The following is a 27,218-nucleotide window of genomic DNA, read 5'->3' on the forward strand; positions in this document are numbered from 1 at the left end:
TTATTATCTATTTGTATTTTATTTTATCATATCTCCTTTAATCTAATTTTATTCTATTTTGAAATTTAATTTCCTTTTTATTGTGTTTTAAATGTTGTTCTAATGCATTTCCTCGCCTTTAAGGAAAGCACTTTGAACTGCCTCTGTGTTATAGCGATAAGCCTGCCTAGTATAATAAGGTTAATGCTCGCTTTATTCTTCACTTTTCTCCATTTTTAAAGACTACCAATGGTTGTTTATTGGTCTTATTTAAGTTATAACATCCTTCTGCAAACGATAACGCTGCTGATATGATTCTCACTCTGATCCCAGCATTTGTTTTTGGGCTCCGGAGTGATGCATCTCCTCCTCGCCTCCATCCATCGACTCGCTCGTCAGTCGACTCGCTCACTGTACACCAAACTCGCTGCGCTCCGACCACTGCAACTTTTGCAGAGACTCCTCACTCCACAGACATGTCGCACAATAGCTGAAGTAAACCTGTCATCGTGGCTCATCATCTGAGCCTCCAGAAACACGCCGCAGCTGGGATTTTGCATTGCACAGCCTCTCCTCTGTCTGCTCCCCTCGCGTCGGACCGTACGTTTGTGAAAGAAAACGCCTGGATATGAATTATGAGCATTTTCCTCACTAATGAACTGGGCCAGTAATGCAGGAGACCGCGGCGACTCTCTCATCAGTGTTTCAAGATGGCAGATTTTCATTGAGTTTTGAACAGACATCTCGCTTTATTTTTTGCCATGAATAACAGAAATCCTTGCACCGATGGCCCCTGTATACGAAGGTAAGATGGTTTTTGGAAATGTGCTGTCCCCCCCCCCCCCCCCCTGTGCGGGGCTCAGTCACTGTGTCAGTTGAGATACAATCGAATTGCGGCTGATACGGGGGGGAGAGATGCGTTGCACCCTCTCCTCTCCCAGCCAGAGTCATTAAACATATATTTACATTGTGTTTTCTAAACCTGCTGCAAGTAGCTCGGCACATCCCCCGCAGCTTCGTGCATGACCGCTTTTACTCACAGTTAAAGAATATTAGTAAATACTCAGACAGTCTGAGATGTGCCCGTCAAAATAGCGCTGATACGGCGCCTGAATAAGGTCAAAGACGAGCATGTGTTTAACATACAGCGGTCTACATGTGTCCACACACACACCTGGAGATGTTGTGTTTTTGTCCTCATGTTTGTTCCTGGTGGGAATTATAGCTGTGCTTAAAGAAGGAGAGGGAGTGAAAGAAGGTCGGGGGGAGACCGATCGCTCCGAGTCTCGCCTTCTATTCACTCTCATTCCTCTGTCTCCAATTATTTCACGCAAATCTTCAAACTGGCCGACTTCAGATGTTGCAGATCCTCGGTGCATTGCTTCCCATGATTTATTTTTCTTCCGGAAACCAAAGGCAAGCTTAAACACAAGCATATTCGCTATCGCTGCAGCACTGTATGCCTGTGACTAATCCAATTGGGAGAATGCTACCCCGCATGCCTCTCTAAATTGTTTGCTGTCATACAGGTTTCTTTTTTTTTTTTTTTTATTCTAACAGAGCAATTCTCGCACAAAAAACGTGTTTGCTTTGCAATGTCGTTGCAAGGTGGGTTATAGACGTAAAACAATGCAAGCGGCCCATTATAATCCGTGCATGTTCGGTGGGGGTCTGTGAGTGGTCCGACTGCAACTACACAAATAACAGCAATAGACTCCATAGTGTGATACAACAGGGACATGCAGCTTTATGTTAGATGTGGATTTAATTCAGCTGTAGTAATGTATCACTCAGAACTGTACACTGTAGCCTGTGGAGATGCTTATAATAGGACATATAATAGGACATATACCCTCTAACAGTATTTATAAAGGAAACAGGTTTACATGATCATCTGGAGCTTATGCTAATTGAATAGTAGCACAAAGCAAATGATGAGCCTTGATGTTTCCAATATTTATTTTTGAGCAGCCTCATGTTCAATATCTTCTGGTCTACTCTATAGTCCCTCTGCTGGTGTTAAAGGGAACCCCCTTCTTTTCTATTCAAAATGACCATTAAGAAAAAGAACTATTGAAAGTAGTACTTAAACACATTTTAAAGTGACATTTTATAAACATTACTAGCAAAAGCAGGTCCTAATAGGAATATTAGGTTATATAATAATTGCTATAGAAGAGGCAGTATCATAAACTACAATGAGGTTGCTCAAACTCCTCACTAAGTGCTGTTGTCACTATAGGAATATTGTGGTGATTTTTCATTAGGGGTGGTGAAGGTTGGAGGCATAGCTCGAGACTATACGGCATTTTCAACATGAAAAGGAAAGTTGAAATGAGACTCCTATGCAAAAGGTAATTAGTGTAAATTACATTCCCCGGCTTTTCCCTTCACCACAGAGAGGAGGAGAAGGGAAGAGAAAGAGGCGGCAGGGGGGGATTAATTACCTTGCCTGTCCTCCTCAGTGTTGGAGAGGGCTGTTATGCAGAGCAGCATGGAAATGGCTCTGGTGGAAAATAGATTTGGGGGGGTCCTTCATGTAGAATGAGACTGGCTATTATGGTGATTACTCACCCTTGGCTACAGGGCAACTAATAACTTCAATCTATATGATTAACTACTTCCTCTTATAGTTTAAAGTTGAGCTTGCTGAGGAAAAAAACACTTCACAGTAGACATTTGTTTTTGTTTGGTGAACTTGATTTCTCATTCATAATCATTCATTAGGAATTCTTTCTTTAAACAAGGTTGAGATAGAGATCATCATGTTTGTGTGAATTTGTATCCATGTCCCAGTTGGATAAGCTTTCTTCCTTTTTTCTTTTTTTTTGTTACGTGTTTGCCTTTGGTCCTTCTTGGCCCAGAGAGAAGGCCATCAGGCGGACCTGCTGGCAGGCAGGGCAGCGGTCTGATCACCCTGGGAGCCTGGTCTCATAACCCAAACTGACACCTTGATGGATGTCTGATGAACAGAGCAGGTCCAGCAGCCCCCAGCTGTGGAAAAGCTAATATTCAGACACAGCCAAACCCTGCCTGCTGCCTGCCTGCCCTCTTCCCTGGCTGCATATGGGTCTTGGTGCTGTGCTCATGACTGCATGTGCACATGTCTCTATCTGTGCATGAGTCCATACACATGTGCCTTCACCCATTTGTAGGGCAGGCCAGATAGAGGATTAGACAGCTGGGCACCAGGCAGGAAGGCAACTTCATTTGCAGATTCGCCTCTCACAGGTCAACCAGTACTATTCCAGAGAGGATTCATTCATTCCCGCCTGGAAAAATGGACTGGAGTATGAGTCAGAGGCTGATGATGATGGTGGTGGTGGTGACAGGCGCTGCAGCATCAGAGGCAGATTAATGTTTTATCCTTCCACACAACCATTATGTGTTCATGCAACTTTGAATTACCTAGTGGTTTCCAGGTATGGGGGAATGCACCCTACCCCCGTTGAGGGGAAGTTACTCCTTTGAGGACTGAAGGACAGAGAGAGCCAGACTTTTCCAGAAACTGCCCTCAACTCTCTCTCCGTCTCCCTCCCTCTTCCCCCTCACGCTTGTTTGGAGCCGCTTGATTGATATCTTCCTCACAGGCCACGACCCAGGCTTAGAGTCCAAGGTTGCGGCTTTTTAAACTTTGATTAGAATTGCAGGAAGAACCCTGGGGGGCTTTGGGGGCCACGGTGGGGCCACACCTCAGTCAGGGGAACCGAGGAGGGTCTCTCTTCCTGACTGTTATGACAAGCAGGGCGGCGTGTTTAGCTCTTCACTGTCCACAGTGGAGAAAGAGAAAGGCCTGGGGAGGGAGGGATGGCTAAACAGTTGGTAAGAGATAGGGTGATAGTTAAATAGCTTGCAGGGAAGAACAGTCTGCAAATCCTTGTAGGTGCCATTGTGAATGTTTATCTCTCGTTTTTCGCTTTCACTCAGCGGCCGTTTTTGTTCTGTTTGTTGACCTGGTGCATCACCTCATGACTTGTTTGGAAGGTGGGCTGCTCAGAAAGGGTTATGAAAATGGATAAGCTGTCTTTACAAGTATCGCTTTTGCATTATTCAAAGCCTCCTATCCTGAAAAGGAAGTGAAATCCAGTGTTTCGGGGATTCTTTGTGCTATTGATTTGTTGAAGCATTTAGCAGAAGAAGCTGAGGCTTTGGAGGGAGATAGAATGTGAGTTTTATGTGAGATGAGGTGAGTGTGTAGCTCTCGGTTGAAGACAAGGGAATATGCGAGCCCTCTGATGTGCTGAAATAGTTCACAGGTGTGATCTGAAGGGTTTGGGAAACAGATGGGGTGGAGGGGAGGGGAACATCAGCCTGAACTGAAATGACAGGTTAGTAGAGGCCAGTCTGACACAGGAGGCCCAGCCTTGAATATGAGCAGAATACCTCTGGCTATTTCAACAGGCTCAACTTTTCATATACTCTTTTCAGCAAATTTCTCAGGAGTAAAACTGCCTCCAGTACTCCAGCACATCATTCTTCTGGCTCTTTTTTTTTGCGTAGAGGAGATTCAATTGAAATGCAAGGGGACTTTGCAATTCTCAATTTCTCCTCCGTCAATAAGCCTCCTGTTTTAGTGCCTCTGCCATATGTTTCAGGCCTCGCTCTCGGAAAACCACTCTGAAAGCCGGGCTCCGAGGTCCTTGAAGCGGGAGACCACATCAGTTGCTGACATTAGTTCATTTTTAACGAAGTGGAAGGGGGGAGGCTGGCTGGGATGGAGCCTAAACCCTGTCGACTGCTTACACAAGGCATTTCCGTGTTGGTTGTCATGCATGTGTGAAGGCCCTTTTTTTCCCTGCACTGTTGTTTCACACTGTGTATGGTGTCAGCTTGTGTGGAACAGCTGCCTCTGGCTCTGACTAGCAGTGCAACGACTCCCGGCTCTGAGGAAACTAGTGTAACTGGCATTTTACAGTTGTTTTTTTAGTTTACTTACTGGCCTGTAATATAAAAGTTAAAACACTTTTTATGTGGATTTAAGTTGTGATATCTGCTTTCACATCTGCTTTCACAGAACGCTTGATTGCTGGAATTAACACTTTAAACACACACAATTTTGGAAAAATAATTTCTGGTTCTCAGTGAGCCTGTTACCTGTAAGTGAGAACAAAAGAGACGAGTGTCTGTCTTAAAATTTTAAATAACCTCCTCTTGCTTGGAAAAGAGTAGCGTCTGTTCTAAAGTGCTGAGAGTCTCTGCACCTTATGCCATGAGAGCCATGGTTTAAACAAAGGTTCACATTTTGCTGTTTCTCCACACAGCAGAGAGTGAATGAGACCTTTTGTTAACTTGGGCCTGTTAAGCAGTAATTACACAGAGATTCCTGGAGCAGAAAGGACGCTTTATATGCTGAAGGTGTCAAATCGCTATATATATATATTATATATATATATGTGTGTGTGTGTGTGTGTGTGTGAATAATATTGTACAGTGCAGCATGAGCATGATCTGCATTTTGCTCGCATACCATATATTGCATGCTCTCTTTGCAATCATCATCCGCCAATGACCCCTCCAATTCCCACCCCCACCCACCCCACGTTTCCCTGCCCCACCCCCACATCTATCTCTTATCTGTCCTTCCATCCCTCTCTGTTTGTTGATAAGCCGTGAGGCCATTGGCCAGCACACATGGTGCCCATGTGACACTTCAGCAACAGCCTGATGGCCAGATTGGAAGCCCCCACGTATGTGTGTGTGTGTGTGTGTGTGTGTGTGTAATTGGAGGCTGGTCTGAGAAGAGGTCTAACTACTGTAGCTTTTTTGTTCTCCGTAATCATGACCCCCACTCAAAAGCCCTCAGACCCCCACCACCGCTTCCCGCCTGACTCCGTCCCCCCTGGCTTGTCTTAGTGCCATCACTAACCCCCCAAACCAAACCACCGGCTTGTTTTTGGTGCACATTGTCGCAGGTCTTAATCCTATTGTTTGTCATAATGTCCCCCCCATACCAGACCATTTGACATCGCACTCTCTGGAAGAGAGCTGCCGCTGCGGGCTGTATTTATCACTGGCTCATCGGGCCTTTCAGCTTGACACGTCATATTGCACATGCACACACGAAGCAAGTCAAAAAGTTGAACAAAGCCTCGAATGTGGTGTAAAGACAATGGATGATATAAGGTGCTACAGCTGGATGGTGAGGGCAACTGCCGCACTCACAGCCACTTAATTTAAACAAAAGATCTTCATCGTCTCTTTATATTACACGAAGCGCAGAGTGAAAAATGGTTTGCAGTTTTTAATCAAGCCTTTCATAACCTCCACATTTTTCCTCCTCTTCCGAGGGAAAGAGACAGGCTGGGAGGGTGAGGATGGAGAGGGAGAGGGTGTTTACAGGTATTGAAATGAGCAGAGAAGGACTGAATTACACAGTAAGATTAGGGCACTGAGGTTGGGGTTTTTAGGGTATATGCTCTCATACTCATTGACACGGACACAGCTATGGGCTCTACCATGTGTGGCCAGCCAATGTGGACTAAGTGCCCGCTGCCAGGCCCATCACCACTCCTGGCTTTGGCCCCTCTCGGTCATGGAAGGGAAGTGGAGCGATGGGTGGCTGCTGGCGGCCCCTTCACAGATGGCTGCAGGTACAGTGTAACGCTTGGCTGATAACCAAAGGACTTCAAAGCTCAGACGAGCGCTCAAGCCCATTTCTGCCCAGAGCCAGGAGGCAAAAGGCACAGAACAGAGAAAGGAGACAGCAGTAGACAAGGACTAGGGTAGTCAAAAGAGTCAACAGGCATGGAAATGAGCAGCTTTAGCCCTTTTCTTTTCCCCCTGCTTGCTTTTTGTGCAATATTTGCTCTGAGATTCTTTCTCACATATATTCATTCGCCACTTCTCATCTTCTTATTCAATCTCATTTCACTTTTCTCTGCACGCTGTGTGATTCTCATTATTCTATTACCGTGAAAGCAGTTGTGATGACACATCCCCATGCAAGCCAGCAACTGGAAATAAAATGTGGCGGTCACTATTACAGACACACCCCTCCCTCTAAAGTGATGTCTTTTTTTTTTTCTTAATCTGATTCTCTTGGGAATCCTGTAGTCCCTATGAAAAATCAGTCTCACTACACGGTAAACTAACAAGTTACACATCAAAAGGAGCAGGAGGTAGAAGTGACTAAATGTGCTGATAGAAATCTCTCAGAGGTTTTAAGAATTATAGTCATGAAATGTAATAAAATGGTCTCTATATCTGTTTAATATTCACATATGTAGAGAAAGTGATTCCTTCGTTACCGCTGAAGGCTGGAAATCAGGCTTTTATGAGCTTTTAAGAGATAATGTAGAGAGGGAGAGGTGTTAAAAAGTCATTGATTCAATTAGACAATGCTGTGGCTCCTCTAATACCACTCCAGTACTGACATGAAAAAACGCTGAATGTCCTGACTGTGAGAAATATTTCCTCACAGCTGCATGAACATTTAGACAGTAAGTAACATTTTTACGTTATAGCATGAGTGAATGATTATGGTCGTTTAATGGCAGTGCGAACCTTTTTATTAAAACATGCAACATTTAGGATCTTCGGAAAGGTTTGAGGAAATGGTTATGCCTTTGCTATTCCTATTATTTTATTCTGAAAGTTCTAGCAAAGGGCTCAGACATTATATTGCAGTTAATTTAAAATAGAAGCATACTTTGACAAACAATAGTGACATTTATTGCGATTGTAATGTTGCTTCTCATGTATTCTCATCTATTATCATGAAGCTTAAGTTCATGGTGGACTTAACTAAACACATTTCAGGAAGAGCAATAGCAGCACCTGTTTATGCTTCTGGGCCCAAGTGTGTTGCAGCATAAAAAAACATTCTGCACACCTTTTAGATCCACTCCTCACTTCAAAGCCTCAGGCGCATCATGGCCAGCCAGCAGCTCTGCCTGGCGCAGCCTTTTGAACTGACCCCTCTATTCAGCCTGAGAGACAGAGAGGGAGAGGGAGAATGGCAGTGAGACAGGGAGTGACAGAGATTGAAAAAGTAAGGCAGAAAAAAATGGAGGGAGGGGGGCAGTGGAGCTGGGGTGGAGAGATGAATACCCTCTTCTAGGGGGCCCATGGGCCTCAGGGGCACTGCCTGAGGTCAGGGGCGTTTTGGGGGGGTCGGGGGGGGGGGGGGGGTGGCATTTGGTTAAGGGGTGGAGGGGTCACTGGTCATAGAGGGATTTTGTTGGTGGCGGTGGTGTTGGGGGTCGTAGATCTCACCCCTCGTCTCCTTTAACCAGTCCCCTTATTACATCTCAGTGCTGTTCGGTGAGGCGCCCATCTCCTCAGCTCCCCTGACAGAGCCCAGCAGCTGCTGACACACACAAACATGCTCCCGCCCCTCCATCACTTTTTAGAGAAGCTGGCTGAGAAAAAGGCCAAAAGTTGACCTTTAGCTATGAGGACCTGTTCTTTTCCCATTACTGCTCCAGAGCGGTCCAGGCCAGGCGAGCTGTTTTTACCTCATTAGGCCTCTGTGAGACAGAGACAGCGTGTGAGGAGGAGTTCTGCATTCATGAGCATTAAACTTAAAGACATTTGGGCAAAAAACATGGTGGCGTTAAGTGGCTTCCATCTCAGTAACATCCTTTCAACCTTTTAATAGCCTGGACAAAAAAAATACCTCCGCTAGGCTAACAGGCTACTAGCATTTCTATCTTTATTCACAGTAAAGCATCTTACAGTGTGATGAATCATTATTTACTGGCTTCCCACAGCTCATCTTTTCCATCTGTTAAAGTCCCTCTCAGTTACTACTGAACTGGGAGTTTAGAAACAGCTCAGACCACAGGAACAAAGCCAACCTGGCAAATTCTCACAGTAGATGGATCTTGTTTCATGTGATTTACCAAAGTTACATGAAAGTCCGTCATAATGGTTATATTTGTAAAACCAACAACTCTTATTCTCCTTTTGAAGGTGTTTACCTTTTATGCAAGCCAATTCAAATGTGTACTTCTCATACACGGCCGCTCAGTATGTGGGTGTTAAGCCGAGGGTCAGAATAGCCACTTCCTGCCTGGGTTTGACTGCTATTTGTGACTGTGAGGACACTGTAAATATAATCGGCTAAAGCCATGATTTTCACGCTGAATCAGACGCAGAGGGCTGAGTTGGCTAGCTATATTTATTACCTCAGTTCTGTGGCCAGAAAAGACTCAACAGCCATGTTTACGACACACTGTCAGTTGGATTAAGACTAACACATATGCCTCGCTAAATTGGTATGTGAACACGTGTTATAATCTTTTAAAAGCTGTTGGAATATATAGCATGGTGGGCCCCCTTACTTTGTCACAGAAGAGACAGACAGAATGAGCGAAGCTACAGAAGGAGAGAGGGTTAAAAAGAAGAAGATGAAGAGAGATTAGGAGATTAAAATAATTTATTGAGCGTGCATTTGGATGAGTCACCTGCAGTATAAAGGCAGGAGTGCATGTTGAGGCATTTTAGAGGGAGAAAAAAGGCATCTGTAGTCTAAATTAGTCTGATCTGTGGCCTTAATAGGCCCCGAGTAGAAGCTTCACACACCCTGCTGAAATATCACACACTCTTGTCGCCTGGGGAGGCATGTGCACCATCCCCAGCTTGTATTTGATAGCAGAGAGTGCAGAAAGGTGGAGTACAGTGGGGGAGACAGGGGAACAGAAGGCTAGCCACATGTGGGGGTTATAAAGAGCTACGATGTTTCTTCCTCTTTCTGCCATCTTTGAGGCAGTAAAAAAGTGGGCTGCATGTGCCAGCATCAGCACTTATCATTATCAAACACGCTGACTGGGCCTGTATGTCACAACTCGTCATTCAAAAACACCACACGCCATCCTGGTTTCAAGCTGACAACTTGCAAGCCACAGAAAGAGAAAGTAACTGCCAGGCATTGGTAGTTTTTTTTTATTTATTTTTTTACCAGCTGTGCTTAAAACAAACAAACAAACAAATCTGCAAAGCATTTTCATTCAGGTATATCTTAGCAACTCATTCCTCTTCTCTTTTTTTAAGCTAGACCTTCCTATCAGTTTGCTGTTTGAATACGACTGTGTTTTGGAAACACAGGAAGTGGTGGTCCTGCCTGTGTGTGATTGGTCCCCAGGTGCCTGGTCAGGTTGGACTGGTTCCTGTTGTCGGGGTTCATCACAGGGTCTTCGAAGGGGTGGGGCATCAGATGAATCCCTGTGGGCGTGTGTGTGTGTTTTGGGATGGTTATTTTATGCATGTTGTCACTACATAGCTAAGATGATAGACTAGCTCTGACAAATAGTTGTGGAAGTCAAAGTCAAGTTACACACATAAACACATGCACATGTGGAGTCTCAGAAATGCATAAATGCATGTCTGTGGGTACACACCTACTGACACGTGTGTACACACATTCTGCACACATGCAGAGAGTTGTGTGTGTGTGGTGTTGGGTGCATCCTTGGTGGAGGTGAGCATGCTGAGCAGGAAAGGCGTTATTGCAGCTGTCTCTGTTGGATATTAATGCAGCAGCAGGCTTTGACCCCTTAGCTCAAGAACACACCCAAAACCAATTCTTAGCAGTCTGTTCCAATGGGACAGGGCAGGGTGGCAGGGTGGGGCAATGATGCCGGTGTCCAAGGCAGTGCTCCCTCCCATCTTTCCCTGTGACTGTCTCCATCTCTTCCTTCTGCTGTTTGACTCTCTCATTCTTACTTTGGACAAGTTAAGTCAATTGTTTACCAACCTCAAATATAGCTCATATTCCAAAAATGTAGAAAAGAGTAAAGACTCACTTAACACTTTGGATGTGATAATCACATTAGCAGGGTTCATAAGACGATTATGAACCTCACAAACTGAATACCTGTTGGGAATATATTAGGCAGCCCATGCATAAATAACAAGCGATCACATGAAATGAAAATGGTGGTGGATTATTGTAGAATTTTTCCCCCAACATTTTTAAAATCCTTTGTTTGTTTTTTTTTTAACGTTTTTGTCTGAGAATATAATTATATTTGTGTGCTCAGGAAGAGGTTAGACGCTGTCAAGTGAACATTAGGGTGAATAATGGCTGAAATGTTGACAGGGGGCTAACTTGTGTTTGTGTACGCAGGCATGCGCGTCCCTGCGTGTGAACATGGGCATCGTCGTGTTTCTTTTTGTGTTTGCATATGACTGGCTTTTGTCTTTCACTTACTGAAGCACCATCCTTTCAAAACCTCAGGTCACGGTATGTACGAGCAGCATACGAGCAGCAGCAACATACATTCACACTAAAACCTTACTTTGTCTGTAGATTATAGGACAACACAGTCGGCACACAACAAAATCCATACTGCACTGGCCCTTCTTAACCCATAAGAACCCATGGTGACACCAGTGTAACACACACTTCAAAGGCCCCAGAATCTTCCTTATACAGCTTTGTGCTTGATCTCAACTCATTAAGTCCCTAAGCGACATATACGTAACATCCTGGTGTGGTGGTCATGTCACAGTCATGTCCTCCCCCATTGCTGTCTATGTTGGGTTGCTGTTTCTTGCCTGCAGTTCTCATATGTTGATCTCATTATAGTACATTGTGTCCAGCTGTCATTGTTGATCCTAATGACATAAGAGGAAGTGTGGTGTGTTGGGGCGTTTTCTCTTACTGTGTGTAAATGATAAGCATTGTGGAGAGGTCTGCTTATCAGGTGTGTGTCCCTGCATGGCCCCGCACTGTGTTTGCCACTGGAGTCGAAGCCGCCGCTCAGCTCGATGCATGTAGTGGCTGTCAATGGTAGTGCAGTCAAGCCACGAGTTAACAGGTGCCATTGGTTTATGGTTGGGCACGTTTTCAGCCCCCTCCTTCTCGTTTTATACTGCCACAAAACACACCAGACTCCTGCACAGAACAAACTGTTTCTTCTTATCTGCTCCACATTCAACATTTTACTTCTACAGCAGCAAGGACATTTATTACCAGACTTCTTTCTTTCTTTCCTTCTGTCTTTCTGTCTTTCATTGGGGAGGAAGTTGGGTGCTGTGCTTTGTACACTCGCTACACTCGTGATTTGATTAATAAGAAATCCAGCTCAAGCAGAGCCACTCTGCCACCCCCTCTGCCTCCCTTCCCCTCGCGCTCCTCCTCATCTCATCTGCCGCTCCTCTCCTCCACCCTGTGCCTTGGTTCAGCGCCTGGTTAGGCTGACCTGGCAGTATAAACAAGGCAAATGTTTTTCTCACACCAGCCGTTTTATGACCACACGTGAATAGCAGCCTCCTTATCTACTCACAGTTACCCTGGGGAGCCACGTTTTTCAGCTCTACTAGATTAGAAATGTCAATATTAAAACTTTAACTATACAAGCTATCATTGCTAAGGTAAACCCTAAGAAAGCTAATAATGTATATAATAATATTAATATAATAACTTATTCAGAGTTGTGTTTCACATCAGTTGGTGTGAATGTGTGTAGTTGCATGCACCTTTATATTGGTGCTCCTGTGTGCACCTGCATAAGAACATTTGTGCTTGTGTGTGTCTGTTCTTGCTTGTGTATCTATTCAGGCGCATTTGAACAAGTGCTGGCCGAACATGTTATCTCACTGCTAACACAACATGTTGTATCTTTGGCTGTTAGCTTCCAGGAAGGGGAGAGTTGAGGGAGTGTCACATTTACAGCAGGCATGTTGCTGATTTACACGTCCTGTGTATGTCTGTCTGTCAAACCACATTCATATTTGCCTCTTAGGCTGTCAATATGCCCAATGGATATCCGTCCTCTTCTGTGTTTTTGTAAGAGAGTGGAGAGAGATGGCGAGGCAATTCCAACTGGTCAAATACTGTGGTCAGGATGAGCATAAAGGCTGATGGAGCAGCAGCCTGCGTGACAGTATCTCCCTGCGAGCTCGTCTGATGCATTATTCTATAAATAAGCAGAGATGAGAGAGCTAAAAAAGCAGACAGGATGGTCAATAGTGTCCGCTGGTGAGAGAGAGAGATGCAGTGTCAAGCTCCAGCTCCCCCACTGAGGGCAGAACTCAGGCAGGAGGCAGGAACACAAGGCTAGGCCTCTCTGTATGGACAATATGTTCCTCTTCTGTGGTGCGTTCACTGTTGTGTTTAACCCCAAAGTCTCTGTCTGTCACTTTGCCCCACTACAGGCTTTCCACCAGTGGTTCTGTTGGCCATCATGTACATGTGGCATCCCTCAAATTAAAGATGCATATAAAAGACAACCTGGATACACGAGTTAAGAAACAAGTGCAGATGCTTCCAAACAGAGCACAGGGGCTCACTGAATGAACACCCACATGCAAACAGCAGTGAAGGGTGAGGTAATGCTTTGTCTAGACAGTCCGAAGTAATTTCATTAGCCAGTGATTTGCACCCCTCACACCCTCCAGACCTGCAGACACTTGGATGTTCGGTAAAGAGACAGGGTCATCAGAGCACCTCCACTGGTGTCGGTAGCCATTAGGCCTCAGAAAGTAGTCCAAATATATCCAGGAGACATCGATCAGACAGACCTGACTGCTGCCTCTGGATAATCTCCTAGGTCACGGCTGGGGTATATATATTTGAACTTACTGGCCTGATTTTATGCATTTTTGCCATCACAGTGGAAAAAGATTACAATTCTGTGTAAATCACAGAACTTTGAGGACAGGCATGGATGAGCTGAATGATAAGCAGGTTTTATATTAAAAGACTATTTGTAATTACAAAGGACTACTTGGCAGGTTTGGTGGTGTCTAAAGGCGTCCTCATCAATACTCTCTGTCATGTTGTCAGCCGAGTATAAATGACGGGTTTAATAAAAGAGAGCAAACAGAAGCAGGTCACAGGCTAGAATGTGAGGGCCACTCGTGGCCCCGCTCTCCACGCTCTATTCTCCTTCCCTCCCTTTCAGTCCGTCTCTCACCCTCGCATGGCATGCAGAACGGTCCTGATCCTCCCAAAAAGAAGATTAACAACCCCCTGACAGAGAAGTAATCTCTCTGAAAACATTGACTACTACCATTTCAACATGCTGCCTCTAAACAGTGGAAAATGCCTCCCTGGCATGCTTAATTGCAGTATGTGGGACACACAGTGTTCCTTTAGGTATGCTAAATGGAAAGCCTTGGCTACTGAAGGCATTCCAACATTGTAAATGTACAACAATGGACCTTTACAGTTGTGCGCTTGGCATGGAGTTCAGAAATTCAAATAAACTTCAAGAGGACATTTTCAAGGGAAGGTCTTTTGCACTGTGTTGTTTCTGACAACAGTATGGAGGGTTTGGTTGCTCAGATTGTGGATCATAAATATGTTTGAACTTCACTTTGGGTGAAGAGTGATTCATGAGGACTGGAGCTGCTTTCCCAATGAAGTATAATTGGTCACATTGTTGCCCGTGTATGTTGTCATGAGATAACATCCCACCCATTTGACCTCTTACTTTTGGTTCATTAAATTACTTATCTGTGTTCCACACAGGGCTATAAACTGTGGTGCTGTTTACACAGCTTTAAGTTTCATCGCAAAAACCAGCTGTGCAGAGTTTCTTAACAAGTCAAAGCTGAATTTCAAGAGGTTGCTATGCATTTCTAAACATTTTTGTCAGCTATATTTTAGAGGCGTCTCCAGTTTAGGGAAACATGTGTGGCCCTCAGTTCATTGCACCGTGTAGGCAATGTCAAGTGAACTCTTTGACCACAGTGTCAAAACAGAGTGAATGAGTGACTAAGAACAGGGCTGAAGAGGAATTCATGTGATGCTAATGCAAAGAGCAGATAGCCTCAATCTGGCCTTGTAAAACCTCGAGCTATCCATAATCACACTGGCAGATATGAAATGCTGGAATTTTCCATAAGAGGAACAAGCCAGCTCTGTGTCTGTCCATCCATCTTTGTGTTCATCAGCCTGTGCCTGTGATTATCCTGTCAGGCTCTCAGTCACACACTGTTGACGCTGCTCTGTGACGCAACCCATCATTCAAATTATTTTTAGCGTAAAGTCCAGGCACAGGAATTGGTAATCCAAGGAGTGACATCTGGCCTTCAGGGCTTATGTGATTAGCAGAGAGCCTTGCCCCTAATAGCCTAGCGGACGATCTTCATTACCTCTCTGGACCAGCCATACCTACGGGACTGGCCATGAAGTGACTGGGCGTGGGCACTTAATGCAACAACAACAAAAAAACACCCCACCACATCTTAATGATTGTTCAGAGTCCATATGTGCAGATATCATGGCTGAAGCTTAAATAACAGTGAGCATGAAGGTGCTATGCTACATCAGCTACTGTACAACATCCGCCAAGCTTACAGTGAGCCCTCTAATGTGCACTGCAGCTTCAATCCTGCAGCATTAGGGCTAACACCAGATGACCACGTAGATAACTAGTAAGTCCAGGCAAGGCCACAGAGAGACTAAAAAAATGTAGAAAAAAAAGTTGGAGGAAGAGAGGTTAGGGGAGTTAAAAAAGACAAATGAAGCAAAGTACAGTGGAGGGCTGCCAACTTCCTACTGAATTAATCATCATCACCACTCAGAGGGCTAATAATGACAAAGTGACCAGGCATGTCCCCTCCTCTCTGCTTTCTGTCCCCAGAATAGAGCCCACAGTTATGGAAAGTCCTCCAAACTTGAAGGGAAAATGGTCCTGTAATTATCTTTCTGGACGGAACAAAACTTCACAGCTTTCAAGATGTCTATTAAACACACAAAAGCAGAATTTGTTTCCAGCAGCAAAATCCAGTTTAAGGGCTGTTTTCATGATTTTGTTAGTGTTGGTGTGCGAGCTGCAGCCGTAACATTCTTTGATTCATGCATCAGTTGATCAACAGCGAGGCCCAATTGTGTGGGCGTTGGCATGGCCAGGTGGAAGCTCTTAGTTTGTTAGCAGTAAACTAATTTTGGTTTACTGGAAACTGTTTAAACATAGCATTGCTACAAGTCTCGTATAATCTTCCCTGTACTGTAATAATCATTTCAATGTTACAAACAAGCCTGTTAGCAAAGAGAGAGATAAAGAAAGCGACTATTTTGGGCAGTTGTTTGCTTGGAGAAGCTTTTGCTTATTCTGAGGCAGCTTGTTCCCAGGAGTTCAGAGCGCAGCCTCTCTGCAGTTTTGCTTTTGTTTTGTTGTCTTCAGGATCTGTAGTTGAGAGGGAGTTCAGTGCCCCTCTCCTGTTCTCATAGTTACTTGGAACAAAATTTCTTCCACCACCTTCCCTAAACTGAGTAATTGTGTACCAATAAATGCAAGGGCTGGGTTGTGTAGTGGGGAAGGAAATTGCAATCATTCCTTGAGATTTTTTTGTGTGCCTGATTTTGTGTTGCTCCGCTGTCTCTGTGGAGTGTCCCATGAAAGGGTATTCTTTTAGTATTCACTCAGCCTATTTACTCTGCTGCAGATGGGAACAGTGGGGAAATGGCATTTCCTCTGCATGAACCAGTGGTTTGCATAAGCACTACTCAATCTAAACCTGCTTATCTTTCTGCTAAACATTCTGGCTTTTATTTATGTTATGTAACAATATAAAAAATGTCTTTATATTGTATTATAAAAACAATCCCTTTCCCACCAGTTCTAATGACGTAGTATCTGATGTCTCATTACAACTACATGACTACTACTTAGAAACAAATGCTTAATGACATTTTGAATGTAATTTAATACTTGTTACTTTACTATGATCTTAAAGAGTTCAAGAGGTTAACATGCTGACGCATCAGCATATACGCTTGGTGTTTTAATGACCTGCTCTGACCCAAGCTGTCTTTATTTAAAGCTTCTGGCTACCGCTCGTGTTTCAGACACTCTCAATTTCCTAACCTCTCACTTTCATTCCCCTCCTGTCCTCTTTGCTCCTCCCCTCTGTTCCCCTCTTGTCACAGGTATGGCCTCGCAAGTGCAAGTGTTCTCCCCTCACACTCTCCAATCAAGTGCCTTCTTTAGCGTGAAGAAACTGAAGGTGGAGCAGAGTTGTAACTGGGATATGACAGGGTACGGCACACACAGCAAAGTCTACAGCCACAACAGCAGCAAGAACTTGTCGGCCGCCAGTGGCCCCCTAGGCATCAACAGCTCCCTGCAGGTCGCCAGCTCCACCCTGCCCTACGAGCAGGCACTCATCTTCCCAGCCAGCGCGGCCCACATTGTGGTCGCCTCAGCCAGCAGCACTTCCGGGGCCGTGGGGTCTCTGCTGGGCAGCGGGGGTGGAGGCAGCAGCAGCAACAGCAGTGGTGGTGGAGGTGGCGGCGGCAGTGGTTTGGGTGGCGGGGTTGGTGTCCACAACCTGACACGCCGCAGCACGGTCAGTCTCCTCGATACCTACCAGCGATGCGGGCTTAAACGCAAGAGTGAGGAGCTTGACAACAACAGCAGTGTGCAGATCATTGAGGAGCACGGCCCACCGATGATCCAGAACGGAGCAGCCAGTGGAGCCACGGTGGCCACAGTGGCCACCGCCACCTCCACGGCAACATCCAAGAACAGCGGCTCCAACAGTGAGGGGGACTACCAGCTGGTGCAACATGAGGTGCTCTGCTCCATGACCAACACCTACGAAGTGCTGGAATTCTTGGGGCGAGGAACCTTTGGACAGGTGGTTAAGTGCTGGAAGAGGGGCACCAACGAGATTGTAGCGATCAAGATCTTAAAAAACCACCCGTCGTATGCACGGCAGGGTCAGATCGAAGTCAGCATCCTGGCGCGTCTCAGCACGGAGAGTGCAGATGACTACAACTTTGTGAGGGCCTACGAGTGCTTCCAGCACAAGAACCACACGTGCCTGGTATTTGAGATGCTGGAGCAGAACCTGTACGACTTCCTCAAGCAGAACAAGTTCAGCCCTCTGCCGCTCAAATACATCAGACCCGTGCTACAGCAAGTGGCCACAGCGCTAATGAAACTGAAGAGCCTGGGGCTGATCCATGCTGACCTGAAGCCAGAGAACATCATGCTCGTGGACCCGTCTCGACAGCCCTACAGGGTCAAAGTCATTGACTTTGGCTCAGCCAGCCATGTGTCCAAAGCAGTCTGCTCCACTTATCTGCAGTCCAGATACTACAGGTAAGTAGTAATTAGTTGCTTATATGAATGAAATGCATATGAAAGGCTTAATTTAGGTATTTTATGTAACAATGCAGATGCAAAGAGGAAATGGCACAATGAAAAAGAGATGCGTTCCTCTGTTGTTTGTTGTGATGATCATTATGCTTTCTGCATCTTGTTTGATTTATCCCAGCTTTAATAGGAATGTTTTCCTAGTTGAGCTGATTATTTGGCCAAACACCCAGATTTGCTGCCAGCCTTATGAGCTGCTGCTGAAGTTCTCTCTCTTCACTCCGATTCTGCCTTTCCTGTTAGCTTGTTTACCCTCGTAGTTAACCCCCCTGCCAGTGTGGGGTAGGACAGTGAAACTCAGGCTTGCTGAGTAGCCGGATGCCTATTGCATTTAATGTGATAAAAACAAGCATGTTTCAGTGTTACTTTGAAGATGATCAAAGGCCTGTTTAGTTCCTCCAAAACTTGGTGAAGCTCTGGTAAAGATGTGACAGACCACAGAAAATATTTGAAGTAATGACATTTTTTAGTGTCATTGAGAGGTTCAGGGGAAGAAAGTGTTTTTTCCCCCGTTTTTCAATAGAGGGTTTTTGAAAAGGTCTCAGAGAAACTCCCTCATTGAAGAAGGGCACCAATCATGTGGGGTGGCAGCCTGCCCACAGGCTTCTATTCACCCCTCTCATCCCCAGGCCCCTGGACCCTCAGCCCCCCATCACCATGGCTGGCTCCCATTTCCCCTGGGATAGGGATGAGGGGTCAGCCTGAGTTCTCCTGTAATATGTGCCTGTAATCCACACCAGCGGGCCCTGCATTAGAACCAGATGAGTCTCTGGGAAGGCCTTTCTTTCTTCTCCCAGCACTTCTTAAACAGTCTGTTTTTGCCTGTAGCAAACAGTGTGTTTAGGTTTCAGCAGAGGCAGCGCTGGGGGAACTGTGCGAGGAATCAAACAGTGTCCATGTCCGTACAGAGAGAAGCTTTGTTTGGGGCTCAGGCCTGGTGCCGGGGCCTGGGCTGGGGCTGAGGGAAGAACAGGTGTGTGTATGGTACCACACACGTAAACACACACACACATACCCACACACATGCCAGGTGGCGGCTCTTGAACTGCACATAGTGCAGATTCTGTCAAGAGAAGTTTGTGGTCCCCATTTAGTGGATTCTGTTGATAGAGTTTGGTTTTGATATCTTTACAGTTTATCACCGGCTTTTTAAATATGCCACACTGAAGGCCATTGTTTCCTGTTAAAACAGGAAGTAGAGAGAACTGAGAGTGAACAGAAATGGGATTCAGACTGCTGCATTCATTTATCACATCTGACAGGTGTATTATTTTATCTGAGCTTTACTGTTTATTGAACTGTATTTTATCAACACTTCTCCCCAACTGTCTCCTAAACCTGTAGTATATAAAGATCCCTGTATGGGAATTGGATTGTACATGTCAACAGGGCAGTGCTGTTATAGCAGCTTAAGTAGCTCATCCTGAAGTAAACACCACTAGTAGCCTGTTGTTGTTACTCCTGGGCTGTAGGTCAACAAGCAGGCCATAAAATGTTCCTGTTTGTTTTCTCGGGGAGTGACGAGCGGAGGAGAACGGAGAGATCATCCCTTCATTTCCTCTTGGCAGCGTAGAGAGGGAAAGAAAGGCTGACATTGACCAGAAAATTACCCACCAGCCACCAAAACCTAGACCAGGGACTTGGTGACCCTGGTTTGAGGCCTTGGGAGTGGTGTGTGTGTGTGTGTGTGTGTGTGTGTGTGTGTGTGTCCCAAGGTTTTCTGTACTGCATAATGTCATGCACGTACTGTATGTCAACAACAAGACTGTGTGTGCTTTACCAGGACTCATTGTGAGGAATGAGGCAAGTCTTACATTTCAATTCAAAGAATGAGCTCATGGGAGATGAGCACTACGGGTGCCTTCGCAACGCATGCAGTTTGGGCAGCAAACAAACTCTGGCTGCGGGTAGAGTTCATGGTGAGTTCAAAAGCTTAGAGGAGAACATCAAACCATCTTTGATGATTTCAGATGAGAAGATATAGGATAGTTTCTGTTCTGCAGACGGTAGGGTAGGGATTACATATAGGTGTGATTTGCCAGCTCCAACCTGCTGGCTCTGTTACTTAATATCCTCCACAATAGCAAAGACCTCCCCCTGTCGTCTTCTTTGATTCCTGTTGAATAAAATAGGTGTCTCTGGTCTTAGTGCACTCAGGTTTTTTTCTCCCGGATTTTTGATGGATGAGGTGAAATGACATGAGTCTGGGATAATGGTAAGGAGGAGCCATGAGAGCAAGATGTTTGTCTTTCTTCTTTTCCTTTGTAAATCTTTTCATATAGATGAGTCTGAAGAAAGAATCTTAAGCCCGCTGCAGACGTTACACCTACAAAGTCATTATCACCCGCTTTTGCTTACATCCATCTGCTGCGGATTTCATATCATACCCCTCACACTTGGCTGTTTGTATTTTGGATGTCATAGACATAGCGTATGCTGGTGATGCCGTATGTGCTGTAAGAGCCTTGGAAATGACTTATGGATTTTCCACAAGGTTGACTCATGCAAATAAAACACCAGTATTCAAGGTAAACAAATGATGTGCTATTTGCTAGAACAGCTCTTAGGGTGCTTAGAGTTTCAACTTTGTTCGCTTCAGTGCTTAGCGAATACAGGCTCATGTAGCTGAGCTCATCTATCCTTGTCAAATAGGCCTGTCTGTAGCACTTCTACACTTGGTGCCACCACAGCCTCCCTCCAGTTTTATACATGTATTAATACTGTTGTTGTTAATTATTGTGTGGTGTTTATGTCCTCATTACATCAACTTGTGACCTAACCCTGGTCCTACTTCTTTTATCCTCCTCTCCTTTCCTGTCCCCCCTTCTCCCCTCTCGCCTATAGCTAATGATGTAACAGGTAAGCCGGCTAGTCAAGCTTACCCTGTGCCAGATAAAGGGATTATTGTCTTGTCCCAGTTGGGCATGTTTGTCCTATTTATCTCATCGGGTAAAGGCCATGAGATGGGTGGAATGCAGCAAGACATTATTTAAGTTTATGTAAAGTTTCCTGAGGTGGTGCAGCAGGCTGGAGCTGGCCTTGTGGTGGCTGGTAGTATGGAGAGGGAGGTCTAACATGCAGAAAGAGGCAGGGATGTTTGGACAACACACTCTCTCACCCTACATTACTGTCTAAAGGTCATTTCGGTATGGGTTTTTTCTTTTCTGTTTCCATGTCTTTATGTATGTCCATAAAGTAGTTCCAAAGAAAACCATTCGCAGCATTATCCAGAGTAACAGGAACATTGTTTCTGTTGAATTTTTAATTGCTTTGAGGGCCACCAACACAATTTTTTACTAGGCTGCATCTCAGAAACCAATATTTAAAAACCAGAGCAAATACATAAATACATACAGTACCACTAGAGGCAAGAAAGTGGGTGGGTTACCCATCTTCTTAATCTCTCCGTATGCCTTGGTTAGTTTGCGATAGATGCTTGAACTCACTCATGGACTCCTCAACCGAACGTCTAGACATACACTTAACGGGTCAGTATACCCCAATGGAAGTAGTTGTCAGATGGTCGAACAGTGGCTGAAACCCCCTCCCTACACACCTTTCCAATGTCGAAATTTCTGACCGCTTCTATAACTTTAGGAAACGGACAATGTGACAATCATACCCGCTTCATGCAGCGACCGGCCAAGGTGTGCAGAGGTGAGACATTAGGCTTAAACTTCTTTCTCAATCTCTGTTTTCAGTCTTACTTCTGCATACAAGTGAGTACAACGCTATGAATGGCTTCCAGGAGAGAGCCTGCAGTCTGCAAGTGTGCACCATTATCCCCATATTTAAATAATTAATTATCACATCTAGCCCCTCTCGTTTCATCCCACCTCTGAGTGTGGCAGTTCCGAACAGCTTCAAACTGTTTTTGCCTTCATTTCCGTAGTTCTTTTTGAGCTTATCCCACCCTTTCTGTGCTCATACAGAAAGGCTTTCTAGTTTTAGAGTTGTACTTGCTCAGTTGCCACATGACAGAAGGACAGAGAAAGAGACTAGAGAGCAATTTCCTCTAGTAATTAAACATCTTAATATTAACAACGTGGGAGCCTGAAGCTGCACATACTGCACACATGTCAGCACCTGCCAGCTTGTACCAGGTATTTAACATGCACACATCACAGGCTTCATACTCACACATGCATGAGCAAACTATATGGTACATACACTACAGTAGTAGAGCCTGAGGAATTACCACATTAGACATTGTGGGTGAAAAGAAAATGAGTCAACAGTGTTTGAGAGGGAGGAAGGGGCTTGTTGATGTCACCAGCAATCTGAAGTGGCCAGTGTCTGCGTACTCTCAGCGCTGTCAGGGTAAAGCGAAAGGCCTCTGGCAGAAGAGATCTTAATGCATCCAGATGGAAACTTCACAAAAAGCTCATATTATGGAACTCTCCGCATTTTCTCATTCTGCTTTTCCGAGCTCGCATCTTTATTCATGTTGGCAGTAAAGATGGGTGCAGCTGTAGGATCTCTGACACTGTCGAGCTTATGTTGTAGCCTTAATAACTGATGAAATATGTATCTGTCTCCATCAGGGGTGGTGCAGTCACTGCTCGTGCTGAGGCGGCTGAGTGTAAGACGAGCACCCTGCCCCACCTGTCTATCCGTCTTTCTATCTGTTGTTAGCGTTGCACAACCAGACAGACAGGGCAGGCGTTCCGGCACATTTACCCTGCCTCCGTGCGAAACATCAAGGGGTGGTTTTAATGAATGAGGTTGCTATTAGTTACTGTTCTCTGAAGCGTGTGTTAAAGTGTGCGTTTGCATGTGCTAGAGAGGGAGAGAAAGGTAGGTAAAAGCCAGGATCGGGTTGCCACAGAGGAAAGGATGGAAAGGCAAATTCGCTCAGTGGCGGTTAGTAGTGCAGGTGTTGTTTATGTGAAGATTCTCGAGAAAGTATCTTGAATGGGAAGGAGAACGGGGGAGATGAGGGGTAGAGGGACGGAGGTGGGATGTGTGTGGAGGGTCGTTGTTGTGCACTCCTCATCAGTACCTCAAGCAGAGGCAGATTATTACTAATGTAGATGAGCTTTCATTAGGTTGAGCCTGACTGGGTGGCTGCTGTTGCATGTTGTCACTTTTTTGCAGACTTTGTGGTTGGATTTTTTTATTTAACTTTATATCTCCAGCTTGTGACCACTCAGGGCCAGGGCCATCCTGTTGTTGTTGACTGTAGAAATCATCTCCTATTATCTGGAACTGGTGTATAAAAGAAAGACTGAAATGATAATTACTGCTCCCTGTATTCACTACTGCGCTTTTTATGACAGTCATAACACCTTAGTATGCATGACAGAATCCTAATAACCTGTTTCTCATTTATAATTTGCCTCTGGGCAGCTCTTCCATGTGTCTCCACAGAGCAGCCTGCGAACAGGAGACATGTAGCAGCTAAGCTAATTAACTACTGGTAGTCAAGCATATGCATCAGAACATATACAGTAGTCAACCGCTCACAGTCATTTTGTCAAATAATGAATGAGAATTATTTAACTCTTGAGAAAAATGTGAACTTTAGCACCTAGCTGATGGATACACCTATCGATAAACTCTGACAGGCTGCCCAGGTGAGTGTGTGTGTGGTGCATGTGTGTGTTTGTGCACCCCTGCTACGGTGTGACTGTATGCTCCTACGATAAGACGGAGCTTTCAGAGTTTCAACACATTGTTTCATCCAGGCTACTTGTCTTTGTTCTCCCTCGCAGTTCAATTTCCATACATTTCCCAGGATATTAAGCTGACGGAAATTAAGCTGCCTTGATAAAACGCAGCGAGCCGCCCACTTAAGCTCACTAAGGCTGCAATCTGTCTGCTCTGTATTGATTGGCTTATTTGAAACATAGGATTCTTCTTCCTCACCTGAGCTTTTTTTGGGGTGGGTAGCAAATGTTGCAAGCAACGTAAGTAGGAGCTTGCTCAACCTAACAGGTATTTGGAGAGTTCCTGCATATCACCGCAGGCTAACTAAGAAAATCATAGGTGGAAGGTCATTAAAATGTCCAGACTCAACTGTAGGGTTACGACCACAGAACGATGGAATTTTCTTCTCACTTAAGTCTGAAAATCATTAACTGGACAGCTGAATTTTCTCACAGCAGTAGTCCTATATTAATTTTCCTGCTTGCCACAGATTTGTCTTTCTCTTCTAGTTTCAAACACCAGCGGGTTGGCAGGGTGATGGCTGCCATCAGCCACTGACTGGCACAGGTGCCCCCGGGTCTAAATAAATCATTAGGGCTCCTGCTGATCCCCCCCTTCCACCATCCCTGTATCCATCCCTCCGCAGGGAGCTCCAGAAAGGGGGTAGCCCCCACCCCTGTGCGCTGCCTCGGCTCCTTCCCGCCCTCCTTTCCTTTCTCTTCTTTCCCACCTCCCCTCACCTTCCCTTCACCCCCCTCACCTCTTCCATCCACTTACATGAATATTTAAAAGCTAACTCCAGGATGGAAAATATGCAGCAAAGGCAATGAAGACTTGCTAAAGAGAAAAAAAAAGAAAAGATTCATTCATTTTGGGACCATGCATTTCCTTATTTAAGGCAGGTCATGGGAGTATTGATGAAATTCAGAGTGGTCCAATTACAGAGGGAGAGAGTTATAAAGACAGAGAAAAACAGAGACTATCAACAACAGTCGGGAAGAGAGGCAGACAGAGGGCAGGAGAGACACTGAGAGAGACTGATCCAAGCTATGGCTGTCCAGCTGGGGAGAGGATTGGGGGGGATTGGGGAGGCCCAGCAGGGACCTGCAATTGGCTCCATGCTGCTGGTTGTGTGTGTGTGTGTGTGTGTTAGGACTGACTGCCACTGTGACAGAGAATGCCTGGTGTGCAGAGGCCCATGCAGGCTCCCATGAAGTTTTCAACAGGACAAAACAGATGCATTTGTTTTCTCAATTGGAGGAATTTGCTAATGTGCATATATGAGGGTAAATAGTTTGGCTAATTTGCAGCAGGCAAGTGGGCAGCTCTCCGTCGCTCAGCCAGCCAGCTGGGGCCCCCTGTATAGAGAGAAAAAGAGGCTTTGATAACCCCCCCACTCCTAATCTCTCTCTCACTCTCTTCATTTAGTATCATCCCTGGCTCGACACAATAACTTGATTTTTCTCTAACTACCATTTTTAACGAATTTATCCGCCGGCTTTTATGTCCCGCCTCTCCCTCCCCTTTAAATGCATTCATCGTTGATGGAAGATGTTCGACAACCCAGTTAAACATAGCTCATATTCATGGTGACAGTTGTCGCTCTATAAAAATGTTGCTATTTTTCATTGCAGATGGCAGAATTAAAATGAGGCTCTGTTCTTACCACACAGGCTATTTTCAGCACCACTCATAAAGTTAAAAAGCAACATTGCTGTGTGACTTTCAGATTCCAATTATTAACGCCATACTTAGCTCACATTTATGGTAGTCAATTTCAGATAGGATCAGAAAAGTTTCATAAAAGTTATTTCACTTTAGTTAAGAGGGAGATATGGATATGAATAGAAAAAGGGCATACAATGAAACTACAGACTAAGGCATGGAAACAAAACAACAAAATAGTGTCTCAGGTTTGAAGATACAGTCCTGATTTACAGGAAGCTTTTTTTTTACCATTTAAAAAATGTATGGGTAAAGGGTAAGGGAAGTTTATGACATGATATTTATCTACACAAAGGCTCTGATGTATCTGTTGTCATTGTGGAGTAGTCTGGGGTGAAGCCTTACGTCTTGCAATCTTGTTTTGATGTCATAAGAAAAGGCTGTTTCCACAGAATGTACATCAGCATCATCATTTTTTAAACTTTTTTATTGACCTTGTGTCTCAGTGAACTCCTCACAAATCGATGTCTCCAGGGGTTTCTTAGGATGAGCCAGAGGAGCTTTTCATAAAAATTGCCTTTTTGGAATATAAAGAACGCTCAAGATTCTGCTCAAGCAGTAAGCTAGTCATAAAACGGGTCTGAAGCAAATCCTATTTCACCCAAGCTTGATAAATAATTTAAAATGACTAATAGCGCCTTGTGACAGAGAATGTATCGCCGTGGTGTATCAGATTGCGGCGGTTTGGGCCTGAGGCGTAATTTGTTTGGAAAAATAATTACTCCTGTATTGGATCCTGGTTAAATATTAAAAGGTTTAGCATTAGGAAAGGGGGCAGCATCCAAGGGGGTTTCAGTCTACTTCTGGGCAAAACTCGTTGCTTTAGACATCACTACTGCAGCTGCCACAAAGGGGGGGGAAACTGCTATATTTTATTACTATATTCAAACTTCTACATTGCTTAATTTCACAAAAAAGAGCAATGCAAACTAATGAACTTCTCCTGTGTGCTTGGCTACTGAGCTTTGAAGACTAATCCCAGTGTTTTATGAGCGAGGAGCGTCAGATTGTCTGTAGAGTTCAGCCGGTTATTGGGTGCACAAGCTGGGAGGCACCAAAGAGCATTAAGACGCTATATATCAGCCCACAGAGGAAACAAAAAAAAAAAACGTGTTCCAGAGAGATTGTAGATAACAGAAAGAAGAAAAAGCAGAAATACTACAATAAAAAAAGATGAGAAAAAACTAAAGAACAAGAGGTAGATTAATCACTATTAAATGTGAACAGTGGCTGCTCAACCGTACCAGGCAATTTGGGGTGTGTGTGACTGTCTGATTAAACACCGAGGTTACGTCCTGTCTTGCTACACAACCTGTTCAGTGTTCACATCCTCATACCACCTTATGGCCCCGCAGGACTGATTGATTTACAGTGTATTGGGTAGGTTTTTGCACATATATGCACATTAACAGTAAACACATGCACCAATCTGGCACCAGATGTGCCCCGACTGGCTACCACTGAGCTGAGAGGAACACAGCATCTCAGTGTGCTGTCAGCATGAACTGGACATAACTCACATCACCCCTTTAAACACAGCAGGGACGTCAGGGAGGCAGCAACACCACCACACAGTCTTTCATTACAGCCAGAATCTATATATCATCAAACAGATGGCTTCTCTTTAAACAAAGACGATTTTGTTGTCCAAAGGTGAAGGAGTCCCAGCGCATCAGCCAACTTCAAGCTCAAACCTCAACAGACCAGATAACAGAGGGAGGATCTGGAAAGATGAGATCTTGCTAGACCTTATTAAAAGCTGTCACTATAACCGTGTGATCCAGATCTCATCTTCCACAGATCCTGCCA

At 44.9% G+C, this 27,218-nt stretch overlaps 1 protein-coding gene across 1 annotated transcript in view; it reads left to right on the top strand.

The window, feature by feature from the left end:
• The first annotated feature begins 660 nt into the window (after window positions 1–660).
• The window catches only part of hipk2 (homeodomain interacting protein kinase 2), a 64,964-nt gene continuing 38,406 nt past the window's right edge, over window positions 661–27,218 (top strand). Inside the window, exons 1-3 of the mRNA XM_070906842.1 lie at window positions 661–784; window positions 16,805–17,125; window positions 17,162–17,981. Of these exons, the coding sequence (XP_070762943.1) occupies window positions 766–784; window positions 16,805–17,125; window positions 17,162–17,981 (1,160 nt within the window). The 5' untranslated portion in view covers window positions 661–765. The remainder of the gene's footprint in view (window positions 785–16,804; window positions 17,126–17,161; window positions 17,982–27,218) is intronic.

This window comes from Enoplosus armatus, chromosome 6 (assembly GCF_043641665.1).
Source record: "Enoplosus armatus isolate fEnoArm2 chromosome 6, fEnoArm2.hap1, whole genome shotgun sequence".
Taxonomy (NCBI): Eukaryota; Metazoa; Chordata; class Actinopteri; order Centrarchiformes; family Enoplosidae; genus Enoplosus; species Enoplosus armatus.